Below are 22238 nucleotides of genomic sequence, written 5' to 3' on the forward strand. Positions count from 1 at the left end.
ATAACTCTCCATTAGGAAGTGACTGAAATATTACTGTTTACTGGCTTCTTATAATAACAAATTCCAAAATTTCTTCATTCTCTGTTTTTGAACCTGTAAATTAAAGCAGAGACATTAAAAGGCAGCACCTAGTACTGGTAGTCCCTAACCCAGTAGAAATTCAATTACACAAAACTTTTAATAGCCAGGAGAGGGGCAAGATAGGGGTAGGGGATTAAGAGGTACACACTACTATGTATAAAATAAATATGCAACAAGGATGTGTTGTACAGCTCAGGGAATATAGCCAATATTTTATAATACCTTTTAAAAATAAATTTGTTTTATTTATTTATTTTTGGCTGCGTTGGGTGTTCGTTGCTGCACGCGGGCTTTCTCCAGTTGCAGTGAGCGGGGGCTACTCTTCGTTGCCGTGCGCGGGCTTCTCATTGAGGTGGCTTCTCTTGTTGCAGAACACGGGCTCTAGGCGCGTGGGCTTCAGTAGTTGTGGCACACGGGCTTAGTTGCTCCACAGTATGTGGGATCTTCCAGGACCAGAGCTCGAACCCATGTCCCCTGTATTGGCAGGTGGATTCTTAACCACTGAGCCACCAGGGAAGCCCTATAAATACCTTTAAATGGAATATACTCTATAAAAATATTGAATCATTACATTGTATACCTGAAACTAATATAGTATTGTTCAATACTATAAAAAATAATAGATTAAAAAAAACTTTTAATAACTAAGATTCTTGCTACCTGCTGTCTCTGATTGGCTGTATTGTATATAAAAGTGCAAGGAGAGAAGTAAGTCAGAGGTAATTTAAGGTTTGAGACAATGGTAATATTGCTGGCAAAATTGAAATTGCCTTCACATTAGGTTTGGTGTGTTGGGGGAGGGGTGTTGTGGAGAGGCAGAAGCATCATGAGTTATAATTTTAATCTGTTCAGTTTCAGAGGATATTGTTGTACATATTAACCAAGTGCTAATGTCCTGTAGTCAATTTACTTCTTCAATTAATTACACAGTGGGTAACAGCTTCAACTCTGTAGTAAGACTGCCTGAGTTTGACATCCAGGCTCCATCATGTGATAAGTGTGATGGTGGGCAAGTTACTTGGTCTCTTGAACCTCAGTTTCTTTATCTGTAAAGTGAGGGTAATAATAATAATAACAGTAAGAGTAGTATCTTCTTCCTATACCCAATGTGAAGACTAAAAGAGAAAGTAAATGCAAATACCTTGGACTAGGTCCTTATAAGGTAAGTACTCAAAATGGCTTCTTGTTTTTATGATTTATACCCTACTTACTTCCTATGCAATAGGTTGTCATATTAAAACACATATAAATAAGACTTTAAATAGAACAACATCTAAGTTAGCAAAGAAATAGAGAAATTGTTGCAATTCATTACTAGCTTTAGCTAAGGCAATCCATATAGCTCCCAAAACAAGACAATCACACTACTTGTACAATTCTTCTTTTAAGGAAACATGCATTCTGCTATGTCTGGATAAATACAGAATGCAACCCTTCCACCCCAATCCAAGTTGAATTAATTAATCAGTTAGGTGTGGTTATTAAGCATTATCCATTTAATAATTTGCCAGTGTCTCACAAATACAATTTTAGTTTCAGCATAATGAATACTAAATTTTTAACAATAATCAGAAAACATTTTCAGCAATTTCTTTAGGCCATTACTAGTTCAAGATAATAAATTGTTTCTTCAGCTTAGAATAATGCTTGTAGCATCTCTCTAATGTATTTTTGATGGAATCTGGATGCGCATGACTGATCCGTGAGCAAAATGGAAAAACTGCTCATTAGCAAGGCTTTGAGATCATCAAGACTGACACAGGCTGCAACTACATCTCTTAGACTAAGGTGAACATCTTGTACCTGACATTTTTTTGCCCTCTTTAGTGGACTATTTTTGTTAGGTTGACTTCTAGTATGAGTGGGCAGAAACATCCAAAAGATCCTCACAGAAGCAAATTCCTTATTACACATGTATACACATCCTCTTGGTTCTGTTTCTCTGTAGCACGCTGACTAATACATATGCATATATATTTTGTTTCTCCATTCATCCATTGATGGACATTTGGGTTGTTTCCACTTTTTGGTTATTTAGAATAATGCTGCTATGAACATGGGTGTACAAAGAATATTCAGTTTTTATTTCTCGTAATTTAATTTTGGTCTAATTGTTATGGGCAGAATAGTTGATGCCACTAAGCTAAAGTGCCTACATGAATGTGAAGTTTTATACCTTCTACCTCTCTACGAGTCCCTTCTCTGGTTCTTCTTCTCTTCCTTAATCCCTAAATTTAGATGCTTCCCAAAGTCTTTGACCCTCTTTTCCTACCAGCTTATTTCCCAGGGCAATATCATCCCATCTCATATAGTTGTCTCTCAGATTCAGCTTGTTTTGCCCACTTTTCTGCATTCCAGTCACATATTTCTAGCTATCTTCTGGTCATATCACAAAGATTCCTCACTAGTAACATTTCAAAAACAAATTTTATCATTTTCTTGGTAAATATGCCCTTTTTAAAAAAATTATTTATTTTATTTTTGGCTGCGTTTGGCCTTGTTGCTGCGTGCGGGCTTTCTCTAGTTGCGGCGAGCGGGGGCTACTCTTGGTTGTGGTGCATGGGCTTCTCATTGCGGTGGCTTCTCTTGCTGCGGAGCACAGCCTCTAGACACTAGGGCTTCAGTAGCTGTGGCACACGGGCTCAGTAGTTGTGGCTCATGGGCTTAGTTGCTCCGCAGCATGTGGGATCTTCCCGGACCAGGGGTCGAACCCGAGTCTCCTGCATTGGCTGGTGGATTCTTAACCACTGCACCACCAGGGAAGCCCCCAATATTCCCTTTCTTTTAATGGCACTGGAGTTCTCCCAGTCCTCCAGTTCAGAATCTTGGTATCTTCCATGACTTCTTTATAGTTAACTGGTTGCCAACACCTACAGATTCACCTATATTCCACCCCCACCCCCCACCTTCCCTTTTTTCAATTCTCTAGATCTCTATTCAGGCCCTTACTACCTGGTCCTTACCTTCAGACACTTGCCCTCCCAATCAGTTTTGCCTACCACTGCCGCAATAATATTCTCAAAGTGCACTTTTTTCATATTATTTCCCTGTTCAAAACACTTTCAGTGTTCCTTCATTATCTTAAAAATATAGTCCATACTCCTTAGTGGCATTCAAGTCAAATCATTGATTGACTTGGTCTCAAGTTACTATTTTACCCTTATTGTTCAATTGTTTACTTTATATTCTGATAGAAATAAACAGTGAGCCCTGAACTTCTTTAGTTTAATTTTGCTCATATAGTTCCTGTTTTTGAAAAATTTTATTATGAAGAATTTCTAACATACACAAAAGTGAATAAAATAGTATAATGAATCTCTCATGTACTCGTCACAAGGCCCCAGCTACCATCAACCACTGGCCAACACTGCTCTATCCAGACCCCATCCACTTTCCCAGACAACACGTCATATCACCCACAAATATCTCAGTATGCCTTTCCAAAAGTTAGGGACTCATTTTGACATAACCACAACACCATTAGAACACTAAAAACATTAACATTAATTGATTAGCATATTGCATTAAAAGTCTGTTTTAAAAACACAATTTTGACATATGAGACAATTGAAAATTTTAACAATTTCAAATTTTGAATTGTCTCGTAAATATCAAAAAAAATGGGGATTTTTTTTACAGTTTTTAATGCAATATATTTCAAATGGAATGTATTTCTCCATTTCATCCTGCTGTCTTGCATTTCTAAATTCTACCCATCAGTCAAGGCTTAGTCACTTGCCACCTCCTCCACAAAGGCTTCCTTGATCTCATAAGCTGAAAGTTAAATCTGCTTTTCCTCTTGTCCACTTACTCTATCTGTTAGCCCCTAAGGACACAGCAGCATGTTATTTACATAAATATCTTCCCTACGAGACCACAAGCTCCTTGAGGTATGAGTTATCCCTGTCCTGACCAGTACATGTAAGAATTATGTCTTGCACGCTAGTGCTGCTCAAAAGTGATGTTCCGTGGGCCTCCCTGGTGGCGCAGTGGTTGAGAGTCCGCCTGCCGATGCAGGGGACACGGGTTCGTGCCCCGGTCCGGGAAGATCCCACATGCCGCGGAGCGGCTGGGCCCGTGGTGAGCCATGGCCGCTGGGCATGCGCTTCCGGAGCCTGTGCTCCACAACGGAAGAGGCCACAACAGTGAGAGGCCCATGTACCAGAAAAAAAAAAAAGTGATGTTCCGCACTCACCCAACAATATCACCCTCATCTAGGAATTTGTTGGAAATGCAAATTCTCAGACTGATCTCCATTCCCACTGAATTGAAAACTCTGGATGTGGGTCCCAGTAATTAGTGCTTTAGCAAGTCATCCAGGTAATTCTAATGCACACTGAAGTTTGAGAATACACATAGTAGGAATTCTTTAGACCATCTACAAAATATGAACCCAGCTATAAAGTATCTTAACTCTACTGTGAAGAAAATGAGTAGTATTGTCCAAGGGTAACTCCACTGGGTCCTTTGGTGATCCAGGAAAAAGTTTATACATGTATAGTTCATGATCATTTCTAGGGAAGAATACATAATGAGACTCATGGAGGGGGTACCTGGAACAGCTGTAGCTGGGTCACTTATAATAGTGTCATTATGGAATGCCAATATTCCTGGGATGCTAGCCAGAGTGGAGGTAATTATTTTCTGAAAGTCACTAGGGTATAAACTCGGTCTGAAATAAATCCATTTTAAATTGCAAGGTGACACTGGAGAGATCTTAAATACAATTTATCTTGCAGAAGGCAGATAAGCTTGTGGTAAAAGGATAAGGACCATGCACAGAGACATTAAAGGCCTCCAAAAGAAATTTTTGTTTATTGCCACTGCACCAGTGACACAAGCTAAAATCAAATATCTCTGAATGATGTTGAATTGCAGTGAGTGCTAAAACTCATAGAGGAATCGTTCATGTTATAAGAATATATCTTGTGATTATATAATATTTGGCATGGCAAAGCATATTGAAGAAATTCTAGCCTCTGTCCTACAGGTTGCAATCTAAGTAAAACAGGCAAGATTTACTGCAAATCAAAACCTCAGGAAAATCTAAATGAATCAGAATAAGAATGTTCTGGGAAGAACTGGAATCATTCAACTACTGGAATTAACTAAAAATAAGGCAACAGTACAGGGTTTTGAGACTGGCTATCGGGTTAAAAGATTTTTTTAAATTGAAATATAGTTTATTTAAAACGTTGTGTTAGTTTCAAGTGTACAGCACAGTGCTATAGTCTTTTTCAGATTCTTTTCCATTATAGGTTATTACAAGCTATTGAGTATAGTTCCCTGGGCTATACAGTAGGTCCTTGTTGTTTACCTATTTTATGTATAGTAGTGTGTATATGTTAATCCCAAGCTCCTAATTTATCTCTGCCCCCCAAACGAAAGATTTTTTTAATCTAGTCATTAAGAGGAAAAAAGGCATCAAGACAAACAAATTGTGCTGAGGAGACTGGAGGACTGAAGATAATTCTGAAGAGACTGAGAAAATGAGGGGATCCCGGGCATAAGCACCATGGACAGTGAGTGGATGGGATCCCAGTGAAACTTACGCTCTACTTAACTTGTCTGAGTCAGGGATGCCATTGAGAATCTTGTGAAAGCTATGGCTTTCTTCAAAGAAATGTGCACATGCACTAATATTTTGCATACGATTTCAAGAAGTTCAATGACCTCTAAATAAATCAAATTCAGGTAAGGGACTCCTAGCCTAGTGACCAGATTTGGCTAATATTAGACCCCAAAGCACACACTCCTAAAGATTTCTTTTATTCAGACATGCTGTTACTGGCACAGCAGAGTTCTAGTCATCATACAAAACATGAACAGAACATGTTAAATGCAGCGTTCTACCACAGCAGGAAGAAAAGGTATTGATCCTAAAGGGGATGGTGGCTGGCTGTACAATTTTCTGAAGCCCCTCATTATGTGGAGCCCACCTGGCTTGATTCTGATACAACGGTGAACAGTACGGATCTGGGTCTGCTCCCTTTGAGTTGTCTTTGCTCTCAGGCTATAGGAGAAGGTTGACGTTTGTGACCGATTCAAAGAGTGAGCTCAATACGTATTTAGTGTGAGGGTGGGACAGAGGCAAGGAGAGAGAGAGAGGAAGAAGGAGAGAGAAAAGGGAGAGAGGGAGGAAGAGGCAGAGATGTCACAGTGCAAAGGAGAAGCAACAGAAGAATTGAGTGGAAGACTGAAATTTTATCACTTTGCCCTACTTCTACTCTACTCTGATCAAGAATCTCACAATTGGAAGTCAACTCCATTTATACACATTATTTGGCAAAATAAGAAGAACTAATGTTAATTATAGGTAAGATTTTTGGGGTGTCTACCATGGGCCTTAGATAAAAAAAGAAAGGAAAGGAGACTATAAAAGGATGAATGCCAGAACACACTAAGCCTACATCCATGGGAAAGAGTGGGATAGTATAGGCCCCAAATAAGGTAATTGAGAGAAAATGCCTTAGGGTAGAAGTGAGAAAGTTCTATAAAGAAGGGTAAACTACACATAGGATGCACAGGAAGAGTATGATGCCTTGTATCAAGGGAGAGGTGAATTAAGATGGAGCTTCTAAAATTTAATGTGCATAAGAACCACTTAGGAAGCTTACCAAAATGCACATATCTGGACCATGTTCCCAAAGAGTCTGATTAGGTGATCTGGACTGGGCCTGGTAATCTGCATGCAGGTCGTCCATAGACCACACTTTGAGAAAGACAACCTCAAAATGAAAAATGAGGAAACTATCCATTTTTGGATCTTGATCTACAGAGCTTAGAAATGGCTTTGCTCCATCACTTGGTGAATCAATTTGGGAGAAACCTTGAACTCTACCAACCTTGACTTCGAAATGACCCAGCTTATCAGGCAGGCTCTGTTATTGGTGGGAAATATCCACTCGAAGATTATTAGTACCAAAAAGAGCCAACCTCCTGAATCTCCCTCCTGCTGTGACCCACATAGGATAAGTTCTGGGGAGTACCTCCACCCCAAGCAACTGGTGGCAGATGGCAAACTGAGGAGGACTAAGGAAATGCTTTAAAAGAGGGTTCCCACAGGAACAAAATCATAAACACGTATAAGTGCTGTAGAGCTGGAAGTGAATAGTTTACAGGTACAATGGGTCAAGTAAGCACTGTTTTCCTTTTCTTCATGTGTTCCATTTTAAAATTTTTTAGGAATTGCTTTTAAATTTTAATTTAATTTTATAATTATGTAAACTATTTACATGGCTTCAAATTCAAATCTAAAAACTAAGTGTATTTGAAGAAATTTAGTTTTTCCCATTCCCTATACTCTATTCCCTTCTTTCCTTTATAGATAACCTTAAAACATTTAAAATTGTTTATTCTTCTATTATCTTTAAACATAAGCAGATGCATACAAATATTACTCTTTTCTTAGATAAACATTTTACATAATTTTCTCTACCTTAAAGAAGCTTTCTTGATCTGGACACCTTATAACAGCATCTCTGTGGAAAAATGCATTCGAGTTTAGATTAACTGCCTCTTTATAAGTTAGCAGTCACATCAAGTTTTGTTCAATAATCCATTCATTCAAGAAACATTTACTAAATAACTATAACAGGCCTAGGGTTAGTTCCAGAACTTGTGGGATCTAAAGCTTCTCTAATATTGGGTCCTCTCCTTAAGAAAAAGACTATAAAATTAGTATTACAACTTGCAGCAGCTCTCAGCAATAACCTGCCCTGGCAGGGTCCCATGCAAGATTCTCCAGCGTCATGGGAAATCAGCCCCTGCATGGGTTTGTGCTAGGGACTGTACTGGTGGTTCGTATACACAGCAAACATGATCCCTTATTTTGTGGAGCTTGTACTGTGGTGCAGGAGGAAGGGATTAAACACATAAGCTCAAGACAAATATACAATTACAAATGATAATTAAATTCCTGTTATGCGCTGAATTGCATCCCCCCAAATTCATATGTCAAAGTCTTAACCCACAGTACTACCGAATGTGACTATTTGGAGTTAGGGTATTTAAAGAAGTAATTAAGTTAAAACGGAGTCATTAGGGTGGGCCTTAATGCAGTACAACTGTTGTCCTTAGAAAAAGAGGTTAGGACACGTTTGTACAGAAGGAAGACCACGTGAGGACACAGGGAGAAGATGCCACCTGCAAGCCAAGGACGGAGGCCTCTGAAGAAATCAACCCTGCTGACACCTTGATCTCAGACTTGTAGGCTCTAATTTCTGTTATCTAAACCACCCAGTCTGGACTTCCCTGGTGGCACAGTGGTTAAGAATCTGCCTGCCAGTACAGGGGACACGGGTTCAACCCCTTGTCTGGGAAGATCCTGCATGCCGCAGAGCAACTAAGCCTGCGAGCCACAACTACTGAGCCCATGAGCCACAACTACTGAAGCCCGTGTGCCTAGAGCCCGTGCTCCGCAACAAGAGAAGCCACCGCAATGAGAAGCCCGTGCACCGCCACGAAGAGTAGACCCCGCTCACCGCAACTAGAGAAAGCCTCCGTGCAGCAACGAAGACCCAATGCAGCCAAAAATAAATAAATTAATTAAAAACAAAAACAAAAACAAAACACCCAGTCTAGTACTGCATATATTAGTCCTGGCAGACTAATACAACCCCTAAAAGAAAAGAGTGTTGGAGAGAAACACTATTACAGGAATGGTGAGGAAGCTGATCAGAGAAGGCAACTCTGAGAAAGTTCATATAAGCTAAGATGTGAAAAGACGAAAAAAGATGAACTATGGAGAAGAAGCCAATTTTGCAGATCCTGTTAAAAGGCAAAAGAAATCAAGGTGCTTTTCTTTGGTTAATTATCCCACAGTCTACAGAACCAGATGGTCCTCAGGCGACAGTCTTTCTAAATTATCCACCTAAGATGAAACGCTAATGTTCAGCCAACTTCCATACAGTCCACAGACTCTGAAGGACTGAATGAACAAGAAGTTGAATTTTTAATTATAAGACACAATGTATTGATATCATTCACACCTTGATTTAAGGATGTTTCTGAAGAAAATGCATATGATGAAATATGTAGCTCTTCTTAGAAAAAGAATAAAACAATGTCCTTCCTTATGTTGCATTAAAGAGATTATGGAAATTATAGAACCTGAATATGCAAAAACAAAAAAGCCAGGAGCACAGACTCTGATTAGTCAAGGCTAATGCCTCACAGAGTAGTGATATACTTGAATAAATTGATTTGTCCTTGGCAAGCAAGTGTATGTCTTCATTTTAACTCAATGAATAATAAGAATTATAGAATCACAGGATAGACATGGGAGTCCCTTATTTCTTGGTGGGATGCCACATAAACTACTTCTGACATAAGCTTATTCAATTTGTCTTGTGAAAGACTGAATATACAAACGGACAATGGCTGGACCAAATATGACAACAGAACTTTGACCACAGCCTCTGAAGCAAAATGCCAAGAATGGTCAGGACTTGGTCAGTGACTGCTAGCTTCCCTATTTTTTGACCCTGGCTTCAACTCAGGACCAACCAGAGAAAGCAAAATATGTTTCCCAAACCAATCACCTAAGATGCTCTGCTTCTTGTAAACTCCTCTCTAGCTTGCCCATGCCAACAACCTCTTATCAGAACATACCTGAGGCCTTCCTTCTTTTCACTATAAAGTGTTTCCACTCCTCTGCCCATTTTTGAGCTTGTGTCAGATGCATGAGATGGTGGCTGACTCTTGCTATAGTGAGCAGAATAGTAAATAACCTCTGTTTGCTCTCATTTGGGTGGCTTTAATTTATTTCTATACATGACGGTTCCCAGAGAAGAAAATGTGTGCTGGGTCCCAGGGCCATCAGTAGAGGATGGGAATCAGAGCCACCTTCAAGCCCTGAGGTGCCCATCTTCATGCCGCTTGATATTTCCTTCAGGGAAGATGTCAGTGACTGGGAAGGTAATAATAGCCACTGAATCCCCACTGTGTCCCTGCTGTCAAATAATGGGATAAGCCAGCCAACAATTCCAAGTGGTGAATGTATCTGTGAAGTTCTTAGTGATCAAGCAGCTGGCCAGGTGTGCTCCAGTGTCAACCAGTCATGATACAGGTAAACTGGAGTTCTGGGTGGTTGAAAGCATTTGAAACAAGCTGGTTATAGCATCAGCTTTTACTCATTTTGCAGCTGTTTAAAAATATCACCAATGTTGGCCTTGAGCAACCCAGCCAAGGCTTAGACTAAGAAGAAACATTGCTCTGGAAACAAAATTTCATCTCCAAACAGGGCTCCTGCACTAAAGAAATGACCTCGGGCAGGTTACTTGTTCATTTCCTCATCCCTAAAATGAGGATTACTAGACCTCTGTGAAGTTAAAATTGGATAGTAAGATGGAGTACTGGGCTTCCCTGGTGGCGCAGTGGTTGAGAGTCCACCTGCCGATGCAGGGCACACGGGTTCGTGCCCCGGTCCGGGAAGATCCCACATGCCGCGGAGCGGCTGCGCCCGTGAGCCACGGCCGCTGAGCCTGCGCATCCGGAGCCTGTGCTCCACAACGGAAGAGGCCGCAGCAGTGAGATGCCCGCGTACCGCAAAAAAAAAAAAAAAAAAAAAAAAAAAAAAAAAAAAAAGGTGGACTATTTTTAAATGTAAATAATTGGTAGAGCATAAATGCAAGACATTCTAAAGCACAACTGAGTTTTCAGCACAATTGATTTTATCCCAGCGTTTACATCCTTCGGATTCAGATTAGCACACTACCGGCAGAAGGAGGGTGAGTGTCATTCATGGGCTGCCTGAGGGAAGAGCAAAATGTGGGGAGAGCCAGGGATGGCTGACTACTTCCTGGTTCTCCTCCCACTGCAATAAGAATGATAAAGGAGACTGGTAAGGCTCTCACTGTGGACAGAGATTAATATTCATTTCCTGGAAGCCTTGTAAAGTCACTTTCTGAAAAATGACCTGGTGTCATTTGCCATCCCACTTAGTGACTATCAGACCCGAGTTCTCATCCACAGAAACCAGGCTGTATTTTAAGCTCCTTCCAGGTGAGCAGCCCAGGAAACTCAGTGAGCAAAGTTGCCATCACTACGTCCTGTTTTATGAGGAGTGCATTTCAACTGCCACCATTGCTTCACCTCTTCTGGAAATTAGGGGTTTTTTTGTTTTGTTTTTTTAAATTCTAGAGATAGATTCTCTGAAGTCTTGATAACAAGATAAATCACTTAGTGCAAAAATCGAATTTGTCAGGAAATCCAGCTACACCCAATAGCTGACATATTAAATGTCACTGAAGTTTCTTTCAGGTTGACTTTTGGTGTAGAGAGGGGCTTAAGACCAAAAGGAGAACAGGTTATATATGAATTGCTTTATCCCAGTGATTTTTTTTTTTTTTTTTTTTTTTTTTTGCGGTATGCAGGCCTCTCACTGCTGTGGCCTCTCCCGTTGCGGAGCACAGGCTCTGGACGCGCAGGCTCAGCAGCCATGGCTCACGGGCCCAGCCGCTCCGCGGCATGTGGGATCTTCCCGGACCAGGGCACAAACCCGTGTCCCTTGCATCGACAGGCGGACTCTCAACCACTGTGCCACCAAGGAAGCCCTGGAAAGTATTTTTTAAATGCCAATGCCTAGGTCCCATCACCAGAAATTTAATTTATCTGGGGTAGGACAAAGACGTGAGATGTTTGGAAGCACCCCAAATCGACCCCTTGATTAATGGCCAATCAAGACATTTCCTCTAGGAGAAGCCACAGAGCCTGGGGAGGTACCTGTAGACACTGGATCCCCATAACAAGGTGCCGTTAAATGATGGGGCAGGGCTCCAAGAGAAGCTCAGAGTGATACTTAACAGCCTGTGAAGAAGATACCTAAATGGCTGGGAGTAGCAAAGACAACACTCTGAACGGTAAAATAAGTCAGGTTACCTACCTCCACCCTCCACCACCTGGTGGGGCTTGATAGCTTTCACAGGCATCCTCGCAGACAAAACTTCGCTCTCTGCAATCCAGCATCTCATTTCTGACTTGGATTCATAGTTCCTTTTGAGCTGCCCTTCTGTTTATTCCCAATCTACATGTTTGTTTTCATGCTTCCAATGTACTTGTACTGCACGCTCTGTTTTCAGCAAACCAGTTTCCTGATTGGTCAAAAACCCTTTGAAATCTGTCACGTGAGCAACTCTCCCATGCTCTCAATTGTATTCTCTAGTCAATAAAAATATGCCTCATTCCTAACGGTTCCACTAGCCAGGAGATCTACTACCCAGTGATCTCCAGCTCTGCTTTCTGGCTTCGTGGTCAAAAAGCAACACATTTACTTCCAGATTTCATATATTCCATGTATTTCCTTCTCTGTTCCATATCCATCATATTATTCTCTTTGCTAAAGAAATCTCAAAATATTTTTTATTTAAAAGTCTGCAATCAGAAAACAATCTGTCATGTCATACAAATTTTTCATGCCCAGATATTTACTCATCCATTTTCCTGAAAGACCCAATAAAATAGTCAAAGAGCCACAGTCTATTTTAAATTAAAATGCATGGCTTTAAGGGCTATTTGACATGCAGTAATTATTTACATAGTCTTCTAGCCAAGCGTAGAATTGCTAATGTCTCTGCCCTTGAAGGAAATGAACTGTGCAAAAAATTTCAAGCAAACATGATCCAACTGTTCACACAAAAGAGAGATTGCATAAGAAATGCATTGTGTCTCTACCCAAATTTCTCCCCTACTTGTCACAGATCAGCATGTGCTTCACCTCTTTGGCACCAGTTAAAATTATAAGCAGATGAGCTTTTCAGTAGAGGAGGGCAGACATGCCCTCTCCACAGATGGTCAGTATCACATGTTGCAGTAATGGCTGGACACGCCATGAAGGTACCATATAAAAACGGTGGGACTCAGAGCACTTCGGCTCCACTTGCTCTATGTTTAGAATTGCCTCTCTTTCAAGATGGATTTCCTTCATAGGAACGGAGTGCTCATTATTCAGCATTTGCAGAAGGACTACCGAGCTTACTACAGTTTTCTAAATTTTATGTCCAGTGTTGGAGATCCCCGGAATATCTTTTCTATTTATTTTCCACTTTGGTTTCAACTTAATCAGGCAGTTGGAACCAAGATGATATGGGTAGCAGTCGTTGGGGATTGGTTCAATCTTATTTTTAAATGGTAAGCCTTCTGTTTTGTTTCATTTTTCCTAAAGCTTATTCTTAAATTTGTAGCTTGGTCTTAATGATCACATTTCAGATGTGTATAGTTTTACTTGGAAAATCTTTCAAACATACCAGTTAACTTGAAACACCTATTTCTAAATAGAACTTACATAAAGGCATAGAAATGTATGCTTTATCTGACTTAGAAGAAAATTCCAAAAGCCTGTTACATATATGACGTGATTAACCAAGAAGTGAGTTAAACGAGCAGCACCATAATGAACAGATTGATAATTCCAGGAACCACTTTGATATTTCCAGTCTAAGTATCCAAAGCACCCAAGGACGTCCCCTGCAAGGAAAAAAGTCCCTGTTTTTATTGGAACCTAGGATGCCCAAACTCCAAATGACTGTCATCCTCTGTATTGAGACACAGGCCAGAAAGCAAGTTCTTTCAAAATCTTTTAATCATGAGTTTTTCCCATCAATGTTCTGCTTGACTCATTTTTATAGGAGAGAATCGTTAGTCTCCAATTAAGTAATCGTTGTATATTTAAATATATATGCATATTTATATTTCTTTAAATACAGGATATTATTTGGTCATCGGCCTTACTGGTGGGTCCAAGAAACTCAGATTTGCCCAAATCACTCAAGTCCATGCCTTGAACAGTTCCCCACTACGTGTGAAACAGGTCCAGGTAAGCAATTATAGCAGCCGCAGGTTAACTAAAGATATTCCAATAGAGAGCCATTGTGCATGATTATCAACTAATAACTGTACATATCATAAAGCATACTAAAGAAAATGTCATGCATGAGGATGCTAAAAGTTCATAAACAAAAATTGCTAATGAAAAGGACAAAAGTTTTATCAGTAAGAAAATTTCATTTTTTTATTTGTAAAAGGGTTAATTAAGAGAATATTCCCCCAAATGATTTTTTTTTTTTTTTTTGCGGTATGCGGGCCTCTCACTGTTGTGGCCTCTCCCGTTGCGGAGCACAGGCTCCGGATGCGCAGGCTCAGCGGCCATGGCTCACGGGCCCAGCTGCTCCGTGGCATGTGGGATCTTCCCGGACCGGGGCATGAACCCGTGTCCCCTGCATCGGCAGGCGGACTCCCAACCAGTGCGCCACCAGGGAAGCCCCAAATGATTTTATAGTTGGCATTTTTTAGAAAAATGTCATGGTTTGATACTGAAACAAACAAAAAACAATTAGCTAGAACACATTCCCCCAAAACTATATTAAAATCCTAGAAATGTTGCTTTATCTGCTGCTGTGCAATTTTCAAAGTTATTATAGATCTTCTGAGAATCACATGAATGAGGAGACAATAGACACAGTTGCCGTAAGAAAGATAAGGCCTTCCTGGTATTACTATTGCCTATAGAAATTCTCTCTAAGCTTATAATTATTTCTTTCAAATTTCTTTCTTCTCTTGTGTATACAGTATATAAGTAGACTTCTTGATCCATTTTCTTTTTTATTATAAGTAAGATTTTGTATGAGTGTAAAATCTTTACTATGGGAGTTGAGTTTAAGATTTTAAAAAAGGTTTTAAAAATATATATATATAAAGGTAAACTACACGTTGTTTTAATTTCTAAGACTGTGTTATATTGTACCTCACCACAGTTTGTTACATAGCCTAAAATTCTTGGCATTTGACATCCTGAGACTAACCCTGAATACAGTCAATGTGTAATTTCCTAATAAGTTTTCTGAATATCTTTATTTTTTGCTCTCATAAGAGTAGACATCCATCTGTTATAGTACTTATCAAACTATATTATAGTTAATTCTTCAATATCTGGCTCCTCCAATAGACTGTGCATTCCATCATGTCAGGGATGGTGTGTATTTTATCTTTGTGAAAGCAGTGTGGGATGGATGGATGAATGGATGGATGGATGGATGGATGAATAGATAGCCTTTCAGACAATTGAAATGCTACTTTGGTTTACCCCAGAAATTCCCAGCATGTGTTCTGTCTTATGAGACATTTTCTGAAAAAAAAAGAAAAGAAAAGAAAAGAAAAGAAATATTACATTTTACATTCATTCCTTGAAGATTCACAAGTCATGAAGCATATAAAAGGCTCTGAAAATTCCTGTTTAAGAAATAGACTTGAAAGAAACATCTATAAGAAATAGATTAGTCTTTATTTAACATAGTTTTTTTCAAAAAGAGACTGGTGTTTAACCTGAATGAATCTCCCCTTGGTAAAAACTCAGGGAGGACATCAAAGTAAAGTGATTTTTTAAAAAAGATCAAGCAACATGGGAAAGACATTCTGGGAATAGAAAGGCTACCTGTCTGCTGATTTCTTCTGCCAGGATTAATACCCCTTTATAGCTTCCCTCATCCTTTTAATGACAAAGACTCCTTCTGCAGCGGCCAGCCACAAGATAGGCATGGGAGTAGCTGTTGGTACCCAGTAGTCAGTTGGTAAATCAGACATAGCAATGATAGCCTTTAGATGTTTGACTTTTCAACCCAAGGAAAATAAGCTGATTCAAGATCCAATCCAAGTACTTCAGTTTTCTCATCAATTAAAAACAATTATATACGAAGAATGACTAAGGATGTGGCAGATTTTCTGATGCAACAGCCTGAGTTCTTACTTACCCTCGAACATTTTGACTTCTGGACTTTGATGAACTTGAATAACCTGGGGAAAAATGTTGAAATAGTATTTTGAGGCTCAATTTGACACAGTTTTCTGTATTTCTACCTATTTCTAAACATTACATAGAGCCTGTGCCCTGTGGCTTTTTTTTTCTGAGTTATTTGTAATATTCATGGCTAATGTGCTATTCTATTGTCCATTTCTGATAGTGATACTCTATTAACCACCTTTCAAATGGATTGCCACTTTCTTGTTGCAGGAAGTCCATCTGGCCATGCAATGGGCTCATCATGTGTCTGGTATGTCATGGTGACAGCTGCCCTGGGCCACACCACCAGTTGGATGGATAAGTCATTCACCACTCTGCACAGGTCAGCTTTGCTCCAGTCCCTGTAGCCCTGGAACATGACATTTTCAAACACAGAATGTCTTTTGAAAAATTCAGTTTAGTGTATTTTTAGTTATTGAAATGTGCTTATTCAATTCTATCATATCCAAAATAGCAAAATGAATAGAAAATTAATATTCTGCTTTAATATAATACCTTAATTAGTTCACAGCAATTACATTATAGGGTTGGATATGTTTAATTGATTAATGACTTTCTAAATGTGCCTTTGGGTTTCCATAATACAATAATCACTTTGGTAGCTCACAAATAGGTCATCTAAAATTATATAATGATGTATTTTTGCATGCACATTCCCTTGCTTTAAGATTAACTAGACATTTTGAGAAGCATCATTCCCCTTGAATGTATCCGTTACTTTCGTATAATTATGCTTTCTTCTTTGAACAGCCAATGATTTTGACATCAATAAAATATATTCTAGCTTTAAAGACTATGCAACGTTTTTAATTAAAAACATTCTAGAGACAAACTTAAATTTGAATGTTAGTAGATTTAATGTTAGTACATTCATAACATTCCGAAAGGCCTAGACCTTTAAGATTATTCAAAATTTTTGTAGAAATTAGACTTTTTCCTTCTTTTCTTTCCTGATATACTTTATCATTAAAACAATTCTGAGCACCACTTTAATCATAAATTATTAGGCTACCTGAGATAAGATTTGTCAGTTAATTGCATAAAAAATACTGAAATGTACACCATTATATAAGTTCTTTATAATAAAAGATTTCCAAGATCCATCTCATATTCTACTTTTTAGAGTAATATTGGGTAATATACAAAACAAGTAACCAAAGGAATTTGGGTATCTTTAAAGTTTATCCTAATGAGACTGTGACCTGTATGCCTTAAGGTATTCATTATCCCAAACAACAACAATAGAAAGTTGTAATTTAAAGAAATTAGCATTTTCTATCCGTAGACAGTTTTTCAAAGTAGGAATCTAGCTAAGCCTCACCTTTTCTCTGTAGTTCATTTTCTCCTCCAGTTCCCAAACCTGGAAAATCATTTGTTTCTTCTAAAAAGAAATTCTCTTGACTCCTCTTTGATTCTTACAACTGCAACATTTCCTTCATCCATCAAAATGTACTGAGTGCCTACACCTTACCTAAGCATTAGCACACCCTTATTGATTCTTCTTCCATATGGATAACTCCTGCTTACTTTCTCTTTGAAAGTCTTGTTTCTCTCTATTCCTTAATTTTTCAGTAATCAAAGTTTGGTCCAATTATCAGGAACAAATCATTCAGAACACTCAAGGATTCCTAGAACTCATTATTGCTAATTCTTTTTTTAATTAAAATGATGAGCATTGCTTGGATTTAAATATTTTTATAAGTTTTCTGCACACTGCTGCTTCTAATCCAAGACATATAACCCATAGGTCAGTTTTCTGTTCCTTATTTTCTACATGTCAAAAAACAAGGAGCCAGGACTCTTGAGAGTCTGTGAAATTAAACCCAGTGAAAACTTGCCCTTGATGGAGTGCTCATGTGTTTTCATCAGCATGGCAGGTGCCTCTCCTGTGAGTTTTCTTCAAGCAAAGAGAGGCTGAGAAAGGAAAGAGGAAGCACATATGACAAGGAGTAAAAAATATATATATTTCATTCTTGATCATTGTGGACATTAATAATTCCCCCAAACTTGAATTTCCCCTACTTCATTAAAATAATTATCAGGATGCCAAGTTGGCTTCCTTTTATAGCATTTATTAAAATCTCAGGATATAGCACTGGTTAAATTAATGCATTGATAAATGTAGAAACATCTGTTAAAGCTTTTCAAATCCTATGGAGTACATAGAAAAAATTTTTGGAAGAAAAAACTCTAGAATCATGATATTATATCACAGCTAGAAGATTCCTCTGAGAAAGATCATCTGGTGTCACCTCCCCCCACCCCCCACCCGCATTTTTATGAATGATACAATTTCTTTGCCTTTTATGCTTGTATCTATTCTTCCATCGTAGACTGACCTGGTCATTTCTTTGGAGTCTTTTTTGGTTGATTCAAATCAGTGTCTGCATCTCCAGAGTATTCATAGCAACACATTTTCCTCATCAAGTTATTCTTGGAGTAATTGGTGGTAAATATGATCACTTACCTTTAGTTGTGTCATTGAACGCTTTAGTGTCATTTGTTTTATGTTGACTCTCTCTGCTAATGTTCCCCAATCTCAGGTAATCCTATCAAGCCACTGATACTTAATGCTACCCTGGGAGCTTAAGTGGTTTCACACACCTCTCAAATTCTCCATGGACACAATGGTACATTCTCACTCAGTAGGATAAACCCATTACCTCTTCGTGAGATGGGCTTCTCTGAAGTGTGGCTAGAGCTGAGTCCAAGTCCCAAACCACCACTTAGGACAGCGTGCTTGTGTCTCAGTTTGGGGGACTTAATAAGGCCTTCCAACCTGCACACCATGCCATTCTCTCTGAAACACCTGCAGTGATTATTACCTGACTGTGGACTTCATTCAGCAGCTGCTTTGTATTTCCAAGGCAGCATTCACCATGACTGAGTTTACACTGTTCAGCCCCATGTACCTTTTGAAGGCTCTCTATGTTAATTGGCTGTGGCAATTGAAAAATTAATTGCAAGCACCTAGATCAGTGCTCTGCCTATGAGGTGGTTGTCACTCAGTGCCCTGGACTCCTGACCCATCCCCCTGCACTAATGTGGATGGTGAAAAGACCATGGGGCAAGTGTGGTTTTAGTTATTGCCTTAAAAAAAGGCTTTGGAAAATGGATAGAACCTAGGTTTCTACAGCCCTTTATCATTGAAAACTATGGCTAAATTCTTTAATGCAGAGAGGAATAATTCCTGAGAGGCTCAAAGGCAGACAGTTATCTTCAGTGTCTCTTTCCAATCCCCAGGTATGCTTGTGGCAGAGGCCTTTGAACACACTCCAAGGATCCAAACGGCCAGCCTGAGCACATACTTGAAGACCAACCTCTTCCTCTTCCTGTTTGCACTTGGCTTTTACCTGCTTCTCAGACTGCTTGACATTGACCTGCTGTGGTCTGTGCCCATAGCCAAGAAGTGGTGTGCCAACCCTGACTGGATCCACATTGACACCACGCCTTTTGCTGGACTCGTGAGAAACCTTGGGGTCCTCTTTGGCTTGGGCTTTGCAATCAACTCGGAGATGTTCCTTAGGAGCTGCCGAGGGGAAAACGGCTATAGGCTGAGCTTCCGGCTGCTCTGCACCCTGGCCTCGTTGACCACACTGCAGCTCTACCATTTCATCAAGATCCCGACTCACATGGAGTATTTATTTTACGTGCTGTCTTTCTGTAAAAGTGCGTCCATCCCACTGACTGTGGTTGCTCTGATTCCCTACTGTATTCATATGTTAATGAAACCAAGTGAAAGAAAGATTAATTAGAGTTGTGCGGAGGGTTAGTGCCGTGTGGCCTCAGGATGACCCTCCTCCTCCATCCTCCAGTAGGACCACAGGGCAGGCAGAGACTGGAAGCTTCCACTCGGAGGTCACAAAATGGCGGCCATAGGACCCAATCCATTCACATGTATGATTAGTTTCGCCTTCGGGGTGGTCTTTTTTTTTTTTTTTTTTCCTATTTTAGATTAGTTGCCAACATTTAAAACAAGGATATTTGACACAAAAACCTGAATTTCTGTATTTTCCCAAAAAATCTGACAATATGGTAACACAGGGCCTGCATTCCCACCTGGAGACAATCCACTGTTGCTGACTGTCCCCAGTAGGAGACATGCTCTTCGCAGGCTATCACAGTTTTCAGTACCCTACAGGACCCCGAGTATCAGATAACTTTATCTTCTTAAAGTCAGGCTGCTTCTGGCTCCTGTGGGCATTTTAACGGCAATCAGACCTGATCCCCTCAGTGTTCAGATAAGGAAATGGAGGTTTATTCAGGTGAAAGAACTCACCGTTATCACACCACCGTCAGAATAGGAATTAGAACCCAATCTTCTGACATGTATTTCCATGACACTATGTTTTGTTTCTTCAAGAGGTAAAAATCTGTAAGAATGAATGCTTTTACATAAGTTCTATGATGTTTGCCATGTAAATCAGCTATTTTTTCAGAAATGACATTAAAATACCATATGCTGTTTGACTTAGACCATGCAAGTAGGGTCTTGATGGGGCCAGCAGTAGCTCTAGTTATGGTTACATATCCACAGGGAAGGAAACGGGCCAGGTTACTGTCTGGACTTGAATCTCTGCTTAACTCCTGGTCTCTGTTTTATGGTAGTGCTTTCCAATATTTTAATAAATTCTGCTGAAGATGTTCGGCTTAGAACATTATTTACCCCCCAAAGGTTTATCTCTTCACTATGACATCTTTATACTTTATTTTTAGGAGCTAATCTTTCAAAACCAGGGAAATCAAGTGCCTTTCTCAAGGTCATGCTCTAACCCAGGAAAACTATGAAATGCTTATATCTATTAGCTGGGTTCTGTGTGTACTGAACTGTGATGAAAAGCCACAGGTTTATTTCAGAAAATTATTATTGATGGAATATTAATATACTAAAAATTTTTCAGTAAAGTATTTTTCCCCTCATTGGACCTAGTAATTCTGGACTTTAAGTTGATAACTAGGGAATTCCCTGGCAGCGCACTGGTTAAGAATCCGCCTGCCAATGCAGGGATCACGGGTTCAATCCCTGGTCCGGGAAGATCCCATATGCCATGGAGCAACAAAGCCCGTGCATCACAACTACTGAGCCTGCGCTCTAGAACCCGCGAGCCACAACAACTGAACCCCTGTGCCACAACTACTGAAGCCCACGTACCTAGAGCCTGTGCTGAGCGACAAGAGAAGCCACTGCAACAAGAAGCATGCGCACCACAGTGAAGAGCAGCCCCCGCTCGCCGCGACTAGAGAAAGTCCACACGCAGCAACGAAGACCCAATGCAGCCAAAAATAAATAAATAAATAAATAAATAATAAAATAAATTTAAAAAAAGAAAGAAAGAAACCGCTTAGGCAGCAAGAAGAAGAGCTTCTCACAGTCTTGGAGAAAATGCCTGCCTTTAATAATGATGGAAAAGACCCTTCTGCTTCCAATTTATTTGCCAAAAGTAAGTGGAATTGAGCTTATTTGACTTAACTGTAACTATAACCATATTTTCATAATGTCCACATATCTACATATTCAGAAGAAAAATGTCAATATCATGAGCTTTCAAGACGAGAAAATCTAGACAAGTGACTTGAGAAATGTACATTTGAAAAGATAGGCAAATTAACAAGAAGAGTGTGGAATCCCTTCCCTTTGACAACATTTTGAATGGATATCTGCCTTAGCGGGTTAAGTTGGTGCCTTCTCTATGCCTATTTCAGTACAACAGAAGGGTGATTTAAAAAATTTTTATAAGGTGCCCTTTAAACTCAAGGTTATATCTCTAAGTGCTTTATATTTATTCACACCCTGTAAATAAATTCAAGATCAAACTGGTACATATACATACAAAAAAAACTTAGTATAAGAGAAAGTCAAAAGATTTGGTATTTAAAATGTGAGTCATTCCTTAAGGATATGAAGACTGTATATTCCAGCACTTCAATGGAACTTTCTGCAATGATGGAAATGTTCTGTATCTGTATGGTAGCCACAGCTACATATGGCTATTAAACTCCTGAAACACAGCTGACGCAACTGAGGAATTGCATTTAAAAATTTTATTTACTTTTAATTAATTTAAAGTTAAATATTCATATGTGTCTGTGGCTACTGAATTTGATAACACAGATCAGGTCCCAAAGTGCTTTCCCTGAAAAAAAATTTTTTTTATGTTGTCACCTGTACCACATTCCTGTGAGACAGCATGAATCGATATTAACTGCTTTATTCTATATGGAGAAACTGAGGTATCAGTGGTTTGTTGGTGGAACATGAACAAGGTATGTTTATTCCAACCAGGAGATCTTTTGATTAGCCCATGGATGTTACTTTCCAGATGAAAACAATAATAGTTACTGTCAACAGGTTCAAAACATGCAT

The 22238-nt window shown here is 39.4% G+C and overlaps 1 protein-coding gene across 1 annotated transcript; it reads left to right on the forward strand.

Annotated features, from left to right (window-relative positions):
- Positions 1–12976: 12976 nt before the first annotated feature.
- On the forward strand, positions 12977–19629 carry G6PC2 (glucose-6-phosphatase catalytic subunit 2; the record flags this gene model as incomplete). The annotated part of the gene is made up of 5 exons (XM_082630523.1): positions 12977–13209; positions 13785–13894; positions 16085–16196; positions 18208–18323; positions 19118–19629. The coding sequence occupies exons 1-5, from the start codon at positions 12992–12994 to the stop codon at positions 19627–19629; spliced, it is 1068 nt and encodes a 355-aa protein (XP_082486649.1). The 5' UTR covers positions 12977–12991.
- Between the last annotated feature and the right edge of the window lie 2609 nt (positions 19630–22238).

The sequence above is a fragment of the Mesoplodon mirus genome (genome assembly GCF_964341445.2).
Source record: "Mesoplodon mirus genome assembly, chromosome: 8".
In the NCBI taxonomy this organism is placed as follows: domain Eukaryota; kingdom Metazoa; phylum Chordata; class Mammalia; order Artiodactyla; family Ziphiidae; genus Mesoplodon; species Mesoplodon mirus.